Source organism: Salvelinus alpinus, chromosome 26 (assembly GCF_045679555.1).
Source record: "Salvelinus alpinus chromosome 26, SLU_Salpinus.1, whole genome shotgun sequence".
NCBI classification, from domain to species: Eukaryota; Metazoa; Chordata; class Actinopteri; order Salmoniformes; family Salmonidae; genus Salvelinus; species Salvelinus alpinus.
In genome coordinates, this window is record NC_092111.1 from 13,978,414 (window position 1) to 13,997,182 (window position 18,769).

At 45.3% G+C, this 18,769-nt stretch overlaps 3 protein-coding genes across 7 annotated transcripts in view; 2 read left to right on the top strand and 1 right to left on the bottom strand.

Moving 5' to 3' along the window:
• LOC139554779 (chromatin target of PRMT1 protein-like) lies at nt 1-6,417 on the bottom strand. 2 transcript variants are annotated; one of them, XM_071367915.1, is made up of 6 exons: nt 6,092-6,417; nt 5,308-5,391; nt 3,998-4,148; nt 3,360-3,543; nt 1,607-1,753; nt 1-1,434 (listed from the first exon to the last, which is right to left on the bottom strand). In XM_071367915.1, the coding sequence occupies exons 2-6, from the start codon at nt 5,370-5,372 to the stop codon at nt 1,217-1,219; spliced, it is 765 nt and encodes a 254-aa protein (XP_071224016.1). In that variant the 5' UTR covers nt 5,373-5,391; nt 6,092-6,417; the 3' UTR covers nt 1-1,216. The 2 variants fall into 2 exon arrangements, with proteins under 2 accessions (XP_071224016.1, XP_071224017.1); XM_071367916.1 differs by lacking the exons at nt 5,308-5,391; nt 6,092-6,417 and adding an exon at nt 5,049-5,181.
• On the top strand, nt 6,340-11,836 carry LOC139554780 (SNARE-associated protein Snapin-like). The gene is made up of 4 exons (XM_071367917.1): nt 6,340-6,580; nt 9,860-9,906; nt 10,304-10,422; nt 10,725-11,836. The coding sequence occupies exons 1-4, from the start codon at nt 6,465-6,467 to the stop codon at nt 10,830-10,832; spliced, it is 390 nt and encodes a 129-aa protein (XP_071224018.1). The 5' UTR covers nt 6,340-6,464; the 3' UTR covers nt 10,833-11,836.
• A 5,439-nt stretch (nt 11,837-17,275) lies between these two features.
• LOC139554781 (mothers against decapentaplegic homolog 4-like) overlaps nt 17,276-18,769 on the top strand; it is a 61,067-nt gene continuing 59,573 nt past the window's right edge. For 2 of the 4 annotated variants that reach the window (XM_071367920.1, XM_071367918.1), the window contains exon 1: nt 17,276-17,513. The gene's annotated coding sequence lies outside the window, so the exon portion shown is untranslated. The remainder of the gene's footprint in view (nt 17,514-18,769) is intronic. The other 2 variants (XM_071367919.1, XM_071367921.1) reach the window with 1 other exon arrangement.

The window sequence follows — 18,769 nt, forward strand, 5'->3', positions numbered from 1 at the left end:
TTAAAAGAAGAACGTTTATTCTCTATTCTATGACAATAACCAGTTGGAAGGAGGGAATTACATAGCATTTGGAGTTTAGTTTCATCCAGATGGACACAATCTGAAAACATTTTCACTCACTTTATTTGAGTAGTGTACAACAACCAGTTTTTTTAAAGACAACCTCAAATTCTTACAATTGACACCAGGGGGGAAGACCACTCGCACACCTTTGCAACTTGGATTGAAATATTTAGCATCTCGTGTAGTTGCTTATTTGGTATGACGAGCATCCATTAAATGCTGTTAGGGGAGTTTCAACCAAAGACAGCAACATACTTCAATTCTCCAGAAGCAAAGCTTAAGTTGGTGGCGTTAAATAGAATAAAAACACAAAAGATTTTTCTAGAATTCCCCTTGTAATTCTCATTCGATTTTTTTCTACTCGAGAGTCAAGTCTTTGTACACTTCTGCTAACACAGTAAAAGGAGCATCCAATACTAAATACAAATCCTAACATAAAAACACAGTAGTAAAAAATAGGTTTACGAAATATAAGAAGTGGATGCTAGTTAGACATGATGGAGCTAAAGCACTTTTAACCATATGGACATAGATGCAAAGTTCGGTAATAGTCCCAATTCAGCTTCAAAACAGATTCTCCCAAGAGATTCTGGTCCAAAAAGCAGGCATTTCAGGAGCGTTGATAATGTTGGTTCTTGAAGTCTACTCCGGTCAGTGTCGTCCATTCCTCTCTTCCAAAAAGCAGGCATTTCAGGAGCGTTGATAATGTTGGTTCTTGAAGTCTACTCCGGTCAGTGTCGTCCATTCCAAGTTTAAAAGATCTTTGCGTTCTTCATGCACACACAGGAAAAAGGTTTCAAACTGTGCAGGTGCGAGTCTACTTTGTACTGATACTGATAGAATGGTCATGTCCACATTCAGGAAAAAGTTCCATTTCGAACAGTTCTCTTCATAGGCCCACAATTTTAGAACAAGTGTGTTTGTATGCATGTGTGTCAGTGAATGTTTTTTTTATATTCAAGCTGAGGTTGTGATCACATCAAATTTTAGCCATGTAATGTGAAACAGTGCAGAGTTTATGTAAGTGCGTTTATCATTACATTTGTGTGGTGTAATAGTACTATACAAGCTTCTCTGCGTCTTTCATGTTATCAGTACTGTCTCAGTGTGGGCCTGTTGAAGGAGTCCCTACTCTCACAGTGGAGGTCCTGGTTCACTCCATGCCCTCTGGGTCAGCTTGGGCCATGTATGCGTCCAGCTCAGCGTCCAGGTTGCCCTTGGTCTTGGACATGTAGGCGTCAAGCTGGTTGTCCAGCTGCTCGCGGGTCATTCCTGGGCCACCACCCCTGCCGCGACCTCCTCTTCCACCCCCGCGACTGCGGCCAGCACCCCTGCCAGCGAAGCCACCACGCCCACGTAGACCACCTCGTCCTGGAGGGAAAGATGGTGGTCAACACCCCCCCCAAAAAATTAAAGATGGAATCACAATGCGTTAACAAAATGGTTCCTGTATAAGTGTTCATGTAAACAAGAAACTTGAGGTAGATTGTGACGTGTCAATTTACAGATGAAATGAATCCGAACTCTGAATCCAGTTCCTTACCCCTGGCTCCCACTCCTCTTCCAGCTCCTCGGCCAAAGGCACCTCCACGACCAGCAGCCCCTCTTTGACGCATCCCCCTACGGAGGGCCACACGGCCTGGACCCCCTCTGCCACGCATCATGCCCATGCCTGGGGAAAGGCGATTCCCTATCAGGACACAGGATGTTACAAAGGAGCAGTTAACTAGTGACTTAGCTTACCACATTTCAGTTTAAGAACAAAGTTGTCAAGTGAACACAAAAACATTTTATATGCCCACCATTGACCCACATCTCAGCCACCAACTTAACTAAAGCAGCTTAACTATTCAAGTTCTATGTTACGCATGTTATTTATACTCCAACTTGTTTTACATTAGCCATGACAGACAGGTTACAGGTGTTTGCTGGGTGCCTTGCCCATGTATTCTCAAGTCACTTACTTCTGTTCTAACTAGGCATGGGGTATTCAGACTGAATAACAATTCGTTCTACAGTGAAAGTGCACTAATATCACTTCAAATGCCATGACCAACATTGTTTTTTTTTATCCTGGAATGCCACAGTTCTGCATTGTATGCAACATATGTGACCACAGTGCACATCTTGTATCTACACCATTACATTCTAAACCTGGATCATTTAAAGCCAATGTATTTCTTTTTCTTTTTTTAATTTCTTTTTCCTAATTTTTTTTATCCCCTTTTCTCCCCAATTTTCGTGGTATCCAATCGCTAGTAATTACTATCTTGTCTCATCGCTACAACTCCCGTACGGGCTCGGGAGAGACGAAGGTCGAAAGTCATGCGTCCTCCGAAGCACAACCCAACCTAGCCGCACTGCTTCTTAACACAGCGCGCCTCCAACCCGGAAGCCAGCCGCACCAATGTGTCGGAGGAAACACCGTGCACCCGCCCCCTCGGTTAGCGCGCACTGCGCCCGGCCCGCCACAGGAGTCGCTGGAGCGCGATGAGACAAGGATATCCCTACCGGCCAAACCCTCCCTAACCCGGACGACGCTAAGCCAATTGTGCGTCGCCCCACGGACCTCCCGGTCGCGGCCGGCTGCGACAGAGCCTGGGCGCGAACCCAGACTCTGGTGGCGCAGCATAGCACTGCGATGCAGTGCTCTAGACCACTGCGCCACCCGGGAGGCCCAAGCCAATGTATTTCAATGAATTTCACTTGAAGTATTACTGTCATTTTTTGTTGTTGTCTAAATGCAGTCTAAAATCCCTAATCCCCTCCACCGGGAATGTGTAGAAGTGGGTGTGGGGTGACTGTGTGGATAAGCAGGGACAGTGCAGCTGTTAGATTTGTCACCACATGCTCAGTAGCACAACAGGTGCAGGACCAACCAGGACAGCAGGGGGTTTATGGAGGGTGGAGTCACGATGATTGACAGCCACATTCCCTCAAGTTGAGGGGATGGATAGTAAACCAGGGGGTGAAGCCATACTATGACAGATCCACCTGGACTATTCCATTCAACTCAGCAGGGTGTATTTGCTCAAGCTAGTTTACAGATGAGATCACGTCACCCCTTAAAATAATAAAAAGTTTGCCTTTCCCCCATGCAAAAAAGTACGAGTCATATTTAAAAGCCTGGACGTCCCTGTTGAAAGTATATTCCAGCCCCAGAATAGAACATTTAAGAGAAATTAAATGTCTCGTTAAATGTCTTTCAACAATTTATGAAGCCAACGTTTTCAGTTCTAACATTGTAGCAAAACATCAATCCCAGTAGGCTTTGCTGTGTGGTACCAAATGCTCACCTCTCAGAGCCATAGCGCCCCTTAAGGCTCCTCCTCTGCCGCGGCCTCGCAGGCCTCCTCTCGTCATCCCCCGCATCCCTCCAACAGCGAAACCCCGGCCGCCAGCGCCCCCCCGCATCAAGGCCCCGATGGGCCGTCCCAGCCTGGCCTGGATGTTGCTCTTCCCCAGGCGCTGCTTCAGGCTCTGGGAGGGTTAGGTGGAAGGTTGATACCAAGTGATAGGGAGGTGTTGAACTCCTGTGCTGCATTTGTCAAGTTGTCACTTCAGTGCTTGACCCAAACACTCAGCCATTTATGTGATCTGTATATTAACCTTTGCTCTATGGTGCCCTCTAGGTCTGCGTCAAGCATTTCCTAATATCTATTGATTAAGCCTTTTTCCTGTACCCCATCTCCCTCTTACACGTTTGTAGAACATGGCCTGTTTCCGGTATGCCATTCCTCTCGCAATCTCACCTGTTTACAGTGCTTCAGATGCCTCCCCCATTTGGCTCTCTCAATTCATCTTTCCCCGATTCCTCCTCAAAATGCACTGGAGAAGAAGGCCCGAGAGAAGGGACTTGGACCGTCTCCTCCAATACTGTTGAGAAGGTGAGGAATTGCAGAAAGACTAATTGAGCTGGATCACCTTGTCTCACCTGCTTGTGGTGCAGAGCAGCCTGCACAGAGGGCCTGTTCTCCATTTGCTGGGCGAGCCGGCGGTTGCGGGCACTGGCCATGTGCTGCTGCTGCATGGTTGCTCGCACACTCACCGCTGTCGGCGCCTTGTTCTTCAGCATGGTAGTGAAGCTTTGGAGGGGAGGGGAAGCGGGACAGATAGGGGGTAAAAGGAGGGAGAGAGAGAGAGGATACGGAGGGGGAGGGATGGTTCCAAATCAAGTCATTTCTCATACCATGGACACAGCCACAGGAGCTGTGGCGTGTGTTATGAATGCCCCGCTTGTTGGCACCTCACTCTCTTTGTTTCGCTCTCTCTCATTATTAAGTATTTGACAACCCAAAATGCTTTCTGGAAGCAATTCAGCACATTTTAGGTTAAAATAAAACAAAAGTGGAAAGATAGAAAAAGCAGCAGATGAAACACTGGAACAGATGGGAAGACAAGAATGAGAAAGGCAGAAGAGAAAACAGAGAGAAAGGAAAGTGGATGACAAGAGAGGAGAGTGATTGCCACTTACAGGCCTCCACGCCACCCTGTTTTGATGGCATCAGCCTGCGAAAAAGGCCTGGCAGAGGTTGGAGGCCCAGGACTGGAGGGGTATCTGGCAACCCAGCCACTTACAGCCCGGACCGTGCCTTGTGCTCACACCACACATATGAGAATAGGAGGAAAAGGGGGAGAGAAGAGCAAGAAAAGGGGGGTTGGTCACGTCCGGGCTAGGACTGGGCACCTAGTCTCACAGAAAGACTTCAGAGCACAGAGAACTGAAAATGAAAGTGGTAGCAAAGAAGAGGAAAAGGACACAAAATGGCTAAACAAACTGTCATTTAGTTGAGAGAGAGTTGTGTGTGTGTAGAGAGAGGGTGGGAGAGGAGCGGGAGGGTGCACCCTCCCCTTTTCATTGGTTTGGTCTCTCCTCTCCCATATGTACAGTATATTTTGGGACTGCACCAATGTGTGACACACAGAGAGGAGTGCCGGGGCATATCAGGAGTGCGGCCTGTGCCCATTCTCGGCCATCGCCTTACCAAGCATCACTGTTACCCTCTCTCCTTGGGTCTAAGTGTGCGCTGCTCACACAAAAGACACGCCAAACTTCTAATGTCAGTAAACGGTGAATATGGCATGCATTTTGAGTGAGCAGCGCACACGTCTGCCCCGGGTAGTCTAGCGTCCAGGTCTGGTCCCCAACAGTGGCCTTCCGTAGTAGAGCACACTAGGGCCGTCTGTACCACTTTTTCGACCTTCGCCTCGCTTAGTGCTGTCAGGGTGCGTAGCGCGTCTCACCGCTCATTCAGGGACTGCTTGGTGGTGCTTTTCAGCACGACTTTTTGGGAGGAGGGAGCACTCATTTTGACTTCACTGGAACTCCTTGGAACCAGCAACATATGAGAGGGATAGAAAGGGATAGGGAGGGTGGGGTAGGTCAAAGTCGGAGGGTGTAGTTGGGGGAAAAAATTGGTTAGAAAAACTATTTCACGAGCCAGGAAAAGGAAATATACTGGTGTTGGTCATTCCATTCCATCTGTGCATAACCATTCAAGGTCGTAGGTAATGTTACTAGCTAGTTTCATAATAATACATTATATTTAGCTGGCAAAATGGTCAGCTTAGTTAGTAGATAGCTAGCTTGCGTTTGGCTAGTTGTGGTATGCAGTTAGCTAGTATCCTTTCATTTGCCAACTAACGTTAATGTTGGATACATAATTTGAAGAAAATACGCAAAAGGGCCACGCCACCGGCTCGAAATAAACATATCATGGACTTTCCCGAACGGCACAACATACACGTCCAGTTCATAAAACAAATGTAGCAAATGAGTCGACTTCACTGCTTTTGAATGCCTACGAGAGACCGGACAACTACGAAAGCTAGCTAACTACGTTAACTAGCTAATTAACGAAGTAGGCTGTGACTGTGCGAAAAACAATAGGAGCCTGTAAACTCAAGTTAGGCTGGCGTCCTATCGAGCCTGAACATTATTCGCCAACGTAGTATTTACGAAATATCTAACTAAAAACAGTCAACTTTGTCTCAAACAAGTCCGATAGGCGATCATTGGTAAACTCACTTTGATCGTTGCTTGTTTTTCGAATACTCGTGTATCACTTTGCTAGCAAGCTCGTTAGCTTGAGCGATAGACCAGTTAAAGCTAGTTGCAACCGACAGATCTGGATCCACTACTCACTAGATGTTTTATTTCACCTTGCTCTTACGGATACTACTAAAATACGAACTACACTAGCTAGCTACAGTGATTAAAACAGTATCTGCTTAAAAAATATATATAAACTGAGGCCAGCCTATTCTCCCTCTCTCCTTTCCTTACAAAATGGTGCTAACTACCTGACGACGGAAAATGGAGAGGTTTTACAGCTACGTCACAGAGCTACTTCCTGGCGTGCTTTACGTTTCTTGTTATCACTTCTGGATCTGGAAGAGGAATGGCTGCCCTAGCTGTTGTGGAGACACCGTCAGGGAAAGATGCAATTGCAGAGGGACTGCTTGGCCTCTTGAAACCAGCTGTCCAGCAGCTTGATCTTCATGTGCACTCAGTGAGGTGGGTAGCTAGCAAGATTTTTGCTTCAACTTCAATTGTACTTGCTAGATGCCGTTCCCTTCAATCACAGCTAGTTAGCTTGCTAGACACATATGGTGCGTTCAAGACAACTCGGAACAAACGAGGTCAGATTTTCAGGTGGAAAGTCGGAGCTCTGAAAAGAGTCCAGAGTTCCCCACTTGGAATTATGTGTTGCATGACCGTTGCATGAGCTCAGTTTTCTTCCGATAGTCTCAATTGTCTTGAAAGAACTGAAATCGGAAGTCGGAGATTTCCGAGTTCCCAGTTGTTTCGAATGCGGCAATAAGCTAATTCCATCATCATGACAAGTCCCGTGATCCAGCCCCTCCTTCCCTAGTAAATCAAATTGTATTTGTGAAATGCGCCGAATACAGAAGGTGTTTGACCTTACAGTGAAATGCTTACCTACAAACCCTTAACCAACAAAGCAGTTTTAAGAAAAAGTGTTAAAGTATTTACTAAAATCAACTGAAGGTTAGTCGAGGTAATTGAGGTAATATTTACATGTATGTAGAGGTAAAGTGACTATGTATGGATAATAAACAGAGAGTAGCAGCAGCGAAAACTCCAGGTAGCCATTGAATTAGCTGTTCAGGAGTCTTATGGCTTGGGGTTAGAAGCTGTTAAGAAGCCTTTTGGAATGAGACTTGGCACTCCGGTGCTGCTTGTCCTGTGGTAGCAGAGAGAATATTCTATGACTAGGGTGGCTTTGACAATCCTTTGGGCCTTCCTCTGACACAGCCTGGTATAGAGGTCCTGGGTGGCAGGAAGCTTGGCCCCAGTGATGTACTGGGCTGTATGCACTACCCTCTGTAGTGCCTTGGGTTTAGTTGGAGGCTGAGCAGTTGCCATACCAGGTGGTGATGCAACAAGTCAGGATGCTCTCTATGTGGCAGCTGTAGAACTTTTTGATGATCTGAGGACCCATGCCAAATCTTTTTAGTGTCCTGAGGGGGAAAAGGCGTTGTTGTGCCCTCTTCACAGGTGTCTTGGTGTGTTTGGACCATGATAGTTTGTTGGTGATGTGGACAACAAGGAACTTGAAACTCTCAACCTGCTCCTCTACAGCCCCGTCGATGAGAATGGGGGCGTGCTCGGTCCTCCTTTTCCTGTAGTCCACAATCATCATCTTTGTCTTGATCACGTTGAGGGAGAGGTTGTTATCCTGGAACCACACTGCCAGGTCTCTGACCTAATCCTTATAGGCTGTCTCATCGTTGTCGGTGATCAGGCCGACCACTGTTGTCGTTGGCGAACTTAATGATGGTGTTGGAGTCATGCTTGGCCATGCAGTCATGTGTGAACAGGGAGTACAGGAGGGGACTGAGCACGCACCCCGGAGGGGCCCCCGTGTTGAGGATCAGCGTGGCAGATGTGTTGTTACCTACCCTTACCACCTGGGGGGTGGCCCGTCAGGAAGTCCAGGATCCAGTTGCAGAAGGAGGGGTTTAGTCCCAGGGAGGGAGATTTCCTAAAAACACGCCACTTCGATATAGAATAGAAAAACATTTGATTTATGTAAATTCGAATGCACAGAGATACCGTGACGAGATCCTGAGGCCCATTGTCGACCCGTTCATCAAGGATCTGTACACAATTCCTGGAAGCTGAAAACGTCCTAGTTCTTCCATGGCCTGAATAGTCACCAGACATGTCACCCACTGAGCATGTTTGGGATGCTCTGGATCGACGTGTACGACAGCGTTTTCCAGTTCCCGCCAATATCCAACAACTTTGCACAGCCATTGAAGAGGACTGGGACAACATTCCACAGGCCACAATCAACAGCCGGATCAACTCTAAGCAAAGCAGATGTGTCACGAGGCAAATGGTGGTCACACCAGATACTGACTGGTTTTCTGATCCACCCCCCTACTTTTTTTGTTTTTAAAGATATCTGAAGCATGAATGTGTGTGTGAGTGCATGTGTGCTAAGGTGTGGGGAATCAGAGCAGGTGGTCAGTCCAGTTCAAGTGTTCAGCAGTCTGATGGCTTGTAGATAGAAACTGTCTCTGAGCCTCTTGGTATCAGACCTCATGTTCTTTACCGTCAGGCGGACTGTATCGGGAGTGAACAGCTCGTGTATGGGGTTCTTGATGGTTCTGTGGGTATTCCTCAGGCACCGTTTTGAGTAGATGTCCTGGATGGGTGGGAGCACGGTCCCAGTGATGTACTGGAGGGCCTTGCGGTCAGGTCCAGTGTGCCTGGCATGCTGGCTTTAATTTGATTCATGACCAGCCTCTTGAAGCACTTCATAATGACTGGGCGATAGTCATTTGGCCATGTCACCTTGTTTTTCTTGGGCACTTGGATGATGGTGGGCTCCTTAAAGCAGGTGGGGACTACAGCCTGGACAGGGACAGGTTGAAGATGTCTGAGAATACGCCTGGCCGTCCTTCCTGGATGGAATAGAATGTGTTAAGCTCGTCTGAGATGGACGCTTCAGTTAGCATCACACAGCTGGATTTGCCTTTGTAGTCTGTGATAGTCTGTAGTCCTTGTCCCATGCGTTGCGAGTCTGAGTTGTCTAATATAAATTCAAGTTTGAGTCTGTATTGTCTTTTTGCATCCCTAATAGATTTGTGGAGCTTGTACCTGCTTGCCCTGTACACGTTGCTGGCCACCGAGTCATCGTGGTTCGTTCTGCTGACATTGAATGCTGCAGTACGAGCTCTCAGAATTGTACGGATATCTCCGTTCACCAAGGATTTTTGTTTGGGGTATGTTCGGATTGTTATTGTGGGTACATCATCAACACATTTCCTAATGAAGCCTGTGACTGACAATGTATATTTCTCAACGTTGATGGATGAGTCCTGGGTGGATGAACATATTCCAATCAGTATCCTCAAAACAGTCCTGCAGCTTTGAGTCTGCCTCTTCTGTCCAGTGCCTCACTATTCTCTGTGTCGGTAGCTCGGCTACACATTTTTTTCGTAGCAGGCTAGGAGAACTTACACAGCAGGTTAAGATAATTAACGTAGCAGGTTAGGGAGTTAAGGTTAGGAAAAGGGTTAGGGTGAGAGAAAATGCTCTCCTAACCTGCTACGAAAAGTAAATTGTCTCAAAGTGGCGTGTTTTTATGGAGGGACATTCTGAATGTGTCCTTTCCTCATTCATGTGTTACTTGCTGTAGGCCTAGGCTACAGCTATCAATGTCTTCTGCTGTAACCACTCGGTCTGTTGTAGTAGTCATGATTTTGTTACTTTACTATATTTCTGTATTTATAATGCTATTGTGTTGTTTTTTTGTTATAGGGAAAGCCAGGTGGAACTACGAGAACACATAGACAATCTAGCCACAGGTAAAACTATTCACTTTTACATGCTTAATATGCACTCCCGGGGGAACAGGGAAGTGGACGGGTGCCGGGTTAATGCACTTGACCTTGTGAAAGAAAGCCCATTGCCAAGCCCATGAAAACCCCTGTGTGAGACAGGCAGAGGCTGCTGTGATGTGACTAGTATAATCACAGGTTTCGAAGCATGTGTGTAAGGCTTGTACAAGCTCCTGTGCTGCCTGGTTCTCATGAGGTCATAAAAAATACATTGCTTTTAATTATATACAGAATCAATCCTACAAATTGAAGGCTTGAACAATAGCTGAATATCTTACCAAAATGGCTGCTGCCTTATCCATTTTCTTTATGAGATAAGCCAATCATCCTGTCGGTCATCCTCATCTCATCCCTTCATTTTTAGAGCTGTGCAGGATAAATGAGCACCAGAAGGTGGTGCTAGACCTGGACCCCTATGTGAAAAAGCTGCTGAATGCAAGACGCAGGGTGGTGCTGGTCAACAACATACTACAGAATGCTCAGGTCAGTGGCTCAAAGCAAGAGCTTGGATGCTTTCTTTCTTTGCCTGTGCAGTATCTTATACAATTTTGTGGGCCTTTTTTTACTCCTATCCTTGTATCTAACACTCTATTTGTATGTGTGTCACTGTCAAATTCAGTGACGTAGTGTTCATCCAATGTATCTATCTATACATTAATTCCAATAGGCATGGCAATTCTGCTTTGTTGTGTGTATTTTGAATTCATGCAGCTCAGGTGGTATATTATGTCAAGCTACTGACTTCCAATGCTCACTTGAGTTTCACTCTTTCTCCCTCTCTCTAGGAACGGTTGCGACGGCTCAATCACAACGTCGCCAAAGAGACAGCGCGTCGGAAGACCATGCTGGAGACCTCTGGAGCGTTCACGCCTCGGTCGCCCAGTAAACCATGACCAGTAAACCATGCCCCACTCCTCAGCTTGGAAGAAACTGCTTAATAACATCACTGAGCTTGTCTGCCTGTGTCCTGGACTGAATAAAGTTTTCACAAACTCTACACTGGGGTTGGGCAGTATCTAGATGTTCATACCGTTCTTGTACCATACCAGGAAATACGGTATTACAGTCAGTGCGCACAAGGGGCGCTATTATTTTCAAACATATTAAAATGTTTACGGGGGGGAGGTTGGGGTCCCAACAAGTTACTAGTGACAAGTTCTCTTTCCAATCTCACAGATTAAGGCAATACTCAGTTTACCTGCTGAAACGCCAACCTCACATCACTGCTTTGTGCTATTGTAGCAACGTGTACGTGTCTTGAGTAGTCATAAACTACTAATTTACAATAAGCCAAAGGCAATTGGAATCAGGGGTGCTTTGCTTCAAAAACGTACACCAACTTGATCAAATGTTAAGATTGTGCAAACTGAAATTGGAATCGAAAATAATAATCTAATAATGCAAAGAAATGTGTTTACACTGCTGGAGTGCTTTGTGCCTACTGGTTTTTACAACCCTCTCTCTTTCCAGAATATGTGTATGGATGCCTCTGCATTCCATTCAAAGCTATGGCCACAGATATGTAGTTGATGGAACCTGTTCTTCTCTAGGGTGAAGTATTTTTGTCACTGTGGACTAAGTAACTAGACCCGGCAATACAAAGTAGTGCAGAAAAAAAAGCTGCAAGGAATGTACGGAAACAGAACCGTCACTGTTTCACGCTTCTAGCAGCAACTGATATGCAACCATGCCTAATATGGTTTGTCAAACCTTTTTTTCTCGATGTCAAATCAAGTTTTATTGGTCGCATACACATATTTTGCAGATGGTATCGCAGGTGCAGCAAAATGCTTATGTTTCTAGCTCCAACAGTGCAGTATTACCTAACCATACAAAATATGTTAATGACAACTTCTGTACTTTAATTGCTATTGAATAAAACATAAGTATCACCATTTTTTGGTCTCCTGTATTATGAAGTGCACATATACTCTGTTAAAGTGTATAAATTGTAATTTAAGGAAACTGTCTTAGTACTACTGTCATTACATGGTTGTATGATGTGTGTGCATAGACAATCAGAGCAATCCATACAATTATTTGAGTTCTATGGGAGTGGTCTGACTCCACAATGAAATGTGTTATTGTAGTCAAATATTTAAGTTTTACACAAACCGTTTTAATTGGTTCAAGATGACAGATCAGTATCAACATGGAAGATGAATGGTGGCGAGCCAGTATCCTTATCAACTGTTTTCAAGCATTTTAACAGTAAACTTCAAGGACACCTTAAAAAAGGCGATTTAATTCAAATTCTGCTCTGTAATTCTAATCACAAATCTCAACCAACTCCGTCTTTCTCACAAACAAACCTTGTGTGGTGTATAAAGCTTATGTTTATGTGGGTATACTGATCTTAAATAATTGTGTTGTCATGCCATGAGAGACAGCGTTGTAGGATACTCAGATCAATTTATTAGGTACGGCACCTTGTTCCCTGCTGTATAAGGCAGCCATGAACCATTCAGTTACTGTTCGAATGAAAGTTAGAATGGGCAAAATGAGTGACCTACTGTAAGCGACTTTGAGCATGGTATGATCATCGGTGCCAGGTGCACCGGATCCAGTATCTCAGAAACGGCCGCCCTCCTGGGCTTTTCACGCATGACCGTGTTTATGTTTAACTTAAAAAGGTGGGACAAACAAAAAAAATCCAGTCACTGGCAGTCCTGTGGGCAAAAACAGGTTGTTGATGAGAGAGGTCGAATAAGAATGGCAAGAATTGTGCAAGCTAACAGGCGGGCCACAAACAGACAAATAACATCGCCGTACAACAGTGTTGTGCGGAACGGCATCTCGGAATGCACAACTCATCGATCCTTGTCACAGATGGGTTATTGCAGCAGACGACCACACCAGGTTCCACTCCTATCAGCTAAAAACAAGAAGAAGCGGCTCCAGTGGGCACGCGATCACCAACACTGGATAATTGAGTGGAAAAACATCGCCTGGAACATGACAGTGAGCTCAGTTTACTTAAGTGGCCTGGTCAGTCCCCAGACCTGGTCAGTCCCCAGACCTCAACCCAATAGAGCACAGGTGTCAAACTCATTCCACGGGGGGCCGAGTGTCTGCGGGTTTTCGCTCCTCCCTTGTACTTGATTGATGAATTAACATCACTAATTAGTTAGGAACTCCCCACACCTGGTTGTCTAGGGCTTTATTGAAAGGAAAAACCAAAAACCTGCAGACACTAGGCCCTCCGTGGAATGAGTTTGACACCCCTGCAATAGAGCATCTTTAGGATGAGATGTAACGGACTGTTCGCAGCATGAATGTACTGCCGTCCAATCGGCAACAACAATGCCATTGTGTCAACATGGACCATCATCCCTGTGAAACGTTTCCAGCACCTTGTAGAATCCCCCAAATAAATCAGGCTGTTCTGGAGGCGAAGGGGGGGGGGGGGGGGGGGTCTGGCTCAGTATTAGATGGGGGTACCTAATAAACTGTCCGGTGAGTGTATATTGACCATCAGTGGAATGTAACATCACTGATTGTGATAATTTAGGACCAAAAAGACGTTGAACTGTTCAAACTTTTTGTTAGAACAATGGGCTGTGTTTTTTTATTTATTTTTATTGCTCTAGCCTGCTCCCATATCTTTTTGTGCTTTCTTGTCAGTTCCTATGGTCATTGTTAGCCAACAAATATGAGATCGAGCTAGAATTGCTCCACCTCTCTTTTTAAAAAGTCCTTCGCCTGAATACCTTTATCAGCATTGCCCTCTTGCATAATTGGATCAGTGATAAAATGCAAGGTATGTCTGCCTCCAATGTCAATACTGAATGTTTTGTAATCAGAGAAGGGGGGTTGAAGGTGACCCTGTTGGGTTTGAGCTAGAGTAGGAGGGAATGTGAGAGAGAGATATATGAGAGAGGGGCGGAGGTCAAGCAGGGAAGGCTTGTGGAAGAGGAATTGATCAAAATGGATTGGGTGAGGCCGAGTTTGAGTTTTATGGTGGTGTCATCTTAGGTTAAGGTAGTTAGGCAGAAAGGGAAAGGCTGAGACAAAGTGAAGATGTACAGTGACTGTACAGCCCTTGGTGTGTGTTGCAGATCAGGCCTGACTTTTTTGAATATCCCTGGATTTGCCTGAACATGGATTTGGAGAGAATTTGTGCAGGCAGGTATGTATGGCACTTCAATGGAGAGTTAGATAGAGTTTCACGACAGTTCTTTATGCCTATAACTCTATTGTATCTTAGAGAAAAGCTGAAGGGGGCTGGATCCTCAATCTGCGGTGCAGAAGCAATCGTTTAATGACCTGTACCACAAAGCCTGGGGCTCAGGTAGAGGTAGTAGCACTCACATATGCCACGCGAGTGGCACTTGTTTATCACAGAATGTCATACAAATGGTACATTACAACAGAATTGTACTGACTCTTCGAGAGCATCCTGACTGGTTGCATCACTGCCTGGCTCGGCAATTGCTCGGCCTCTGACCGCAAGGCACTACAGAGGGTAGTGCGTACGGCCCAGTACATCACTGGGGCTAAGATGCCTGCCATCCAGGACCTCTACACCAGGCGGTGTCAGAGGAAGGCCCAAAAAATTGTCAAAGACCCCAGCCACCCCAGTCATAGACTGTTCTCTCGACTACCGCATGGCAAGCGGTACCGGAATGCCAAGTCTAGGACAAAAATGCTTCTCAACAGTTTTTACCCCCAAGCCATAAGACTATTTGCATTGTGTGCCTCCCCCCTCTTTTTTACACTGCTGCTACTCTCTGTTTATCATATATGCATAGTTACTTTAACTATACATTCATGTACATACTACCTCAATTGGGCCGACCAACCAGTGCTCCCGCACATTGGCTAACCGGGCTATCTGCATTGTGTCCCAACCACCACTCGCCAACCCCTCTTTTACGCCACTGCTACTCTCTGTTATATGCATAGTTACTTTATCCATATCTACATGTACATACTACCTCTATCAGCCTGACTAACCGGTGTCTGTATGTAGCCTCGCAACTTTTATAGCCTCGCTACTGTATATAGCCTGTCTTTTTACTGTTGTTTTATTTTTTTACCAACCTATTGTTCACATAATAGCTTTTTTGCACTATTGGTTAGAGCCTGTAAGTAAGCATTTTACTGTAAGGTCTATATCGGTTGTATTCGTCGCACATGACAAATAAACTTTGATTTGATTTGAAGGGGCATGGTAACCTGTCTAAATGACTACTGTCCCGTAGCACTCACGTCTGTAGCCATGAAATGCTTTGAAAGGCTGGTCATGGCTCACATCAACACCATTATCCCAGAAACCCTAGACCCACTCCAATTTGCATACCGCACCAACTGATCCACAGATGATGCAATCTCTATTGCACTCCACACTGCCCTTTCACACCTGGACATAAGGAACACCTATATGTGAGAACGTTATTCATTGACTACAGCTCAGGGTTCAACACCATAGTGCCCTCAAAGCTCATCACTAAGCTAAGGACCCTGGGACTCTGCAACTGAATCCTGGACTTCCTGGCGGGCCGCCCCCAGGTGGTATGGGTAGGTAACAACACATCTGCCACGCTGATCCTCAACACGTGGGCCCCTCAGGGGTGCGTGCTCAGTCCCATCCTGTACTCCCTGTTCACTCATGACTGCACGGCCAGGCACGACTACAACACCATCATTAAGTTTGCTGATGACACAACAGTGGTAGGCCTGATCACTGACAACGATGAGACAGCCTATAGGGAGGAGGTCAGAGACCTGACCGTGTGGTGCAAGGACAAAAACCTCTCCATCAACATGATCAGGACAAAGGAGATGATTGTGGACTACAGGAAAAGGAGTACCGAGCACGCCCCCATTCTCATCGACAGGGCTGTAGTAGAGCAGGTTGAGAGCTTCAAGTTCCTTGGTGTCCACATCACCAACAAACTATCATGGTCCAAACACACCAAGACAGTTGTGAAGTGGGCACGATAACACCTTTCCCCCTCAGGAGACTGAAAAGATTTGGCATGGGTCCTCAGATCCTCAAAAGGTTTTACAGCTGCACCATCGAGAGCATCCTGACGGGTTGCATCACTGCCTAGTATGGCAACTGCTCGGCCTCCGACCGCAAGGCACTACAGAGGGTAGAGCGTACGGCCCAGTACATCACAGGGCCCAAGCTTCCTGCCATCCAAAAAATTGTCAAAGACTCGAGCCACCCTAGTCATAGACTGCTCTCTCTGCTACTGCATGGCAAGCGAAACCGGAGTGCCAAGTCTAGGTCCAAGAGGCTTCTAAACAGCTTCTACCCCCAAGCCATAAGACTACTGAACAGCTAATCTAATGGCTACCCAGACTATTTGCATTGCACCCCCCTCCCCTTCTACGCTGCTGCTACTCTCTGTTATTATCTATGTATAGTCACTTTAATAACTCTACCTACATGTACATATTACCTCAATTATGTTGACACCGGTGCCCCCGCACATTGACTCTGTATATAGCCTCGCTATTGTTATTTATTTATAATAATTATTTATTCTTATCTCTTACATTTTTTTTTTAGGTATTTTCTTAAAACTGCATTGTTGTTTAAGGGCCTGTAAGTAAGCATTTCACTGTAAGGTCTACAACGGTTATATTTGGCGCATGTGACAAATAACATTTGATTTGATGGTTGGTTTAGAAAAAAAGTTACCACACCCTTTCTAGAGTTCAGTAGATCAAATGTATTACCCAAGAGAAGTGGAGTACTAATTGCCCTATTTGTCACCATGGTACCTTGTTGTCTGTCATTGTTAGCCATGCCCCTTCAGTTTCACTCTAAAATTACCTTTGACCCTTACAAATGAGGGTCAAATCAAATCAAAGTTTATTTGTCATGTGCGCAGTGCTGTGCGCCGAATACAACAGTGAAATGCTTAGTGGTGCAAAAATAATAGGGACATAATAAACAATACAATAGTCATCAAACTTGGGGTGGTGTGAAGGCTTACTCGGGCGACAGGTAGCCTAGTTGTTAGAGCGTTGGGCCAGTAACTGAAAGGTTGCTAGATCGAATCCTGAGCGGACAAATTAAAAATGTGTCGTTCTGCCCCTGAACAAGGCAGTTAACCCACTGAAATAAGAACTTGTTCTTAACTGACTTGCCTAGTTAAATAAAGGTAAAAAAATAAAATAATAGCCTACAACACACATCACTAGTCATTAACAGTATGGACAAAGTGGAGTCGTGGAGGGGCGTGGTAATCTCCGCGGCGCCACTTAAAAAAAACAATCGCGTTGATATGTCAATCTTTCACCGGGCCCAGCCGTGAAAGCCGCGTCACTATTGGCTGAGAGCTGCCAATCCTTTGAGACCGGAGTCCCCATTGGCTGGTGCTCAGGGAGACACTCACGCGCACAATATCTTCCTTCTTTTGTTATTGTACGGAGCGCGAGGGTAGGCTTCTGGGCGCTAGCAGGATGCACGAGCGGAGACAGCGAGGCTGATAGTCATATCGACAGGGATAGAAGCCGATAGCCCCTTAGGGGAGGAAGGAAAATCGGATTACTAGCTACCTCAGTGCACCACATTCTTCACTACTTCACTTCTAATCCCTCAATACTCCGGTTGATGTGTAAGTATAGTTAATTTATCAAAGTATGCGGCTTCTTCTCGTCACGCGAGTTCTTCATTCTCCAATCATACTAAATAAGATATGGATGTTGAGGAGATTGCTGTACCCGGTCCTGACAAGCAAAATAGCTTGATTACTCGCTAACGTTAGTTGTATCAACCAGGCATATGTCTGGGGAGTGTGTCTGTGTGTCTTGGGTTTTATGATATGCTTGTGATAAACTGCTTTTATTTCGAATGATTTGGTCCTGCAGTGATTTCACTGGCTGCATGACTGTCTAACGTTAGTCTGCAATGTCGATGTTTTTTTCGGGAAGGTAGTTGATATGACATTTTGCCCTCTATCTTATCAACTTCTAATGTTCTATTCAAATATGCTACTGTAACGAGTTGCATTGTAGCGCCGGCTTTCGAATGATTAGATTGATACAATGCTGAAAGCGTTTTATCATCCCTGCCAGGATTGAAAATTGGTCAGATTGAGTTAGAATAATGCATTGTAAGGGTCGGCCAAGAAGGTTACAACAGCAATGCTGTGTTTTGGTTGTAGTCTATTTTTCCATGCAAGGATCCTTTCCATTCCATGAGATTAGTTTATAGTCAAGTGCAGGTGTACCAGACACTGCCATAAAACAGTACATCTTCAATTGGCAAAGCTTATTTGGGCGCTAGGGACCTATGTATTGCGAGCTTTGCCGGACAGGAGATGTTATTGGCAACATCGGCTGTTTTATGAGGAAATGTCAGAGTGCTCACTACTTGATACATAACAGCAGACTCTGTAGTGTAGGCCATACATTTATGTTATAATAGGTTCACTACTAGGGTGTAAAGATACAGTAAATCATGTTAACATGAAATGTAACAGCAACATATTATACATGTAGGCTTATAAGTGGATGACAACCTTGTGCTCATTGTTATTACATTTGTTATTACATTTTAATAATATTTTACCTTCAAAATGGGGCAGCCCTAAGAGGGTACTTTAGGTCTACAGGAATAGTGTCAGAACAGAATTGTAGTCCTTCATTAATTAATTGCTCACTTGATATAATTTGCTAGTTATATACCTATTCATTGTGAGGTAGGCCTTAGTTTAGTACAAATCTATCATATAACGTAAACTCACCCCATTCCGTACAAATGTGCGCAACCACGACATTCATACGAGGCTGCAAAGAAAACGAATGGGACTGTGTTGACTTCAAAATCTGGGGTGTGAACTACGTTTCTATTCAAGCGCTGATCGATATG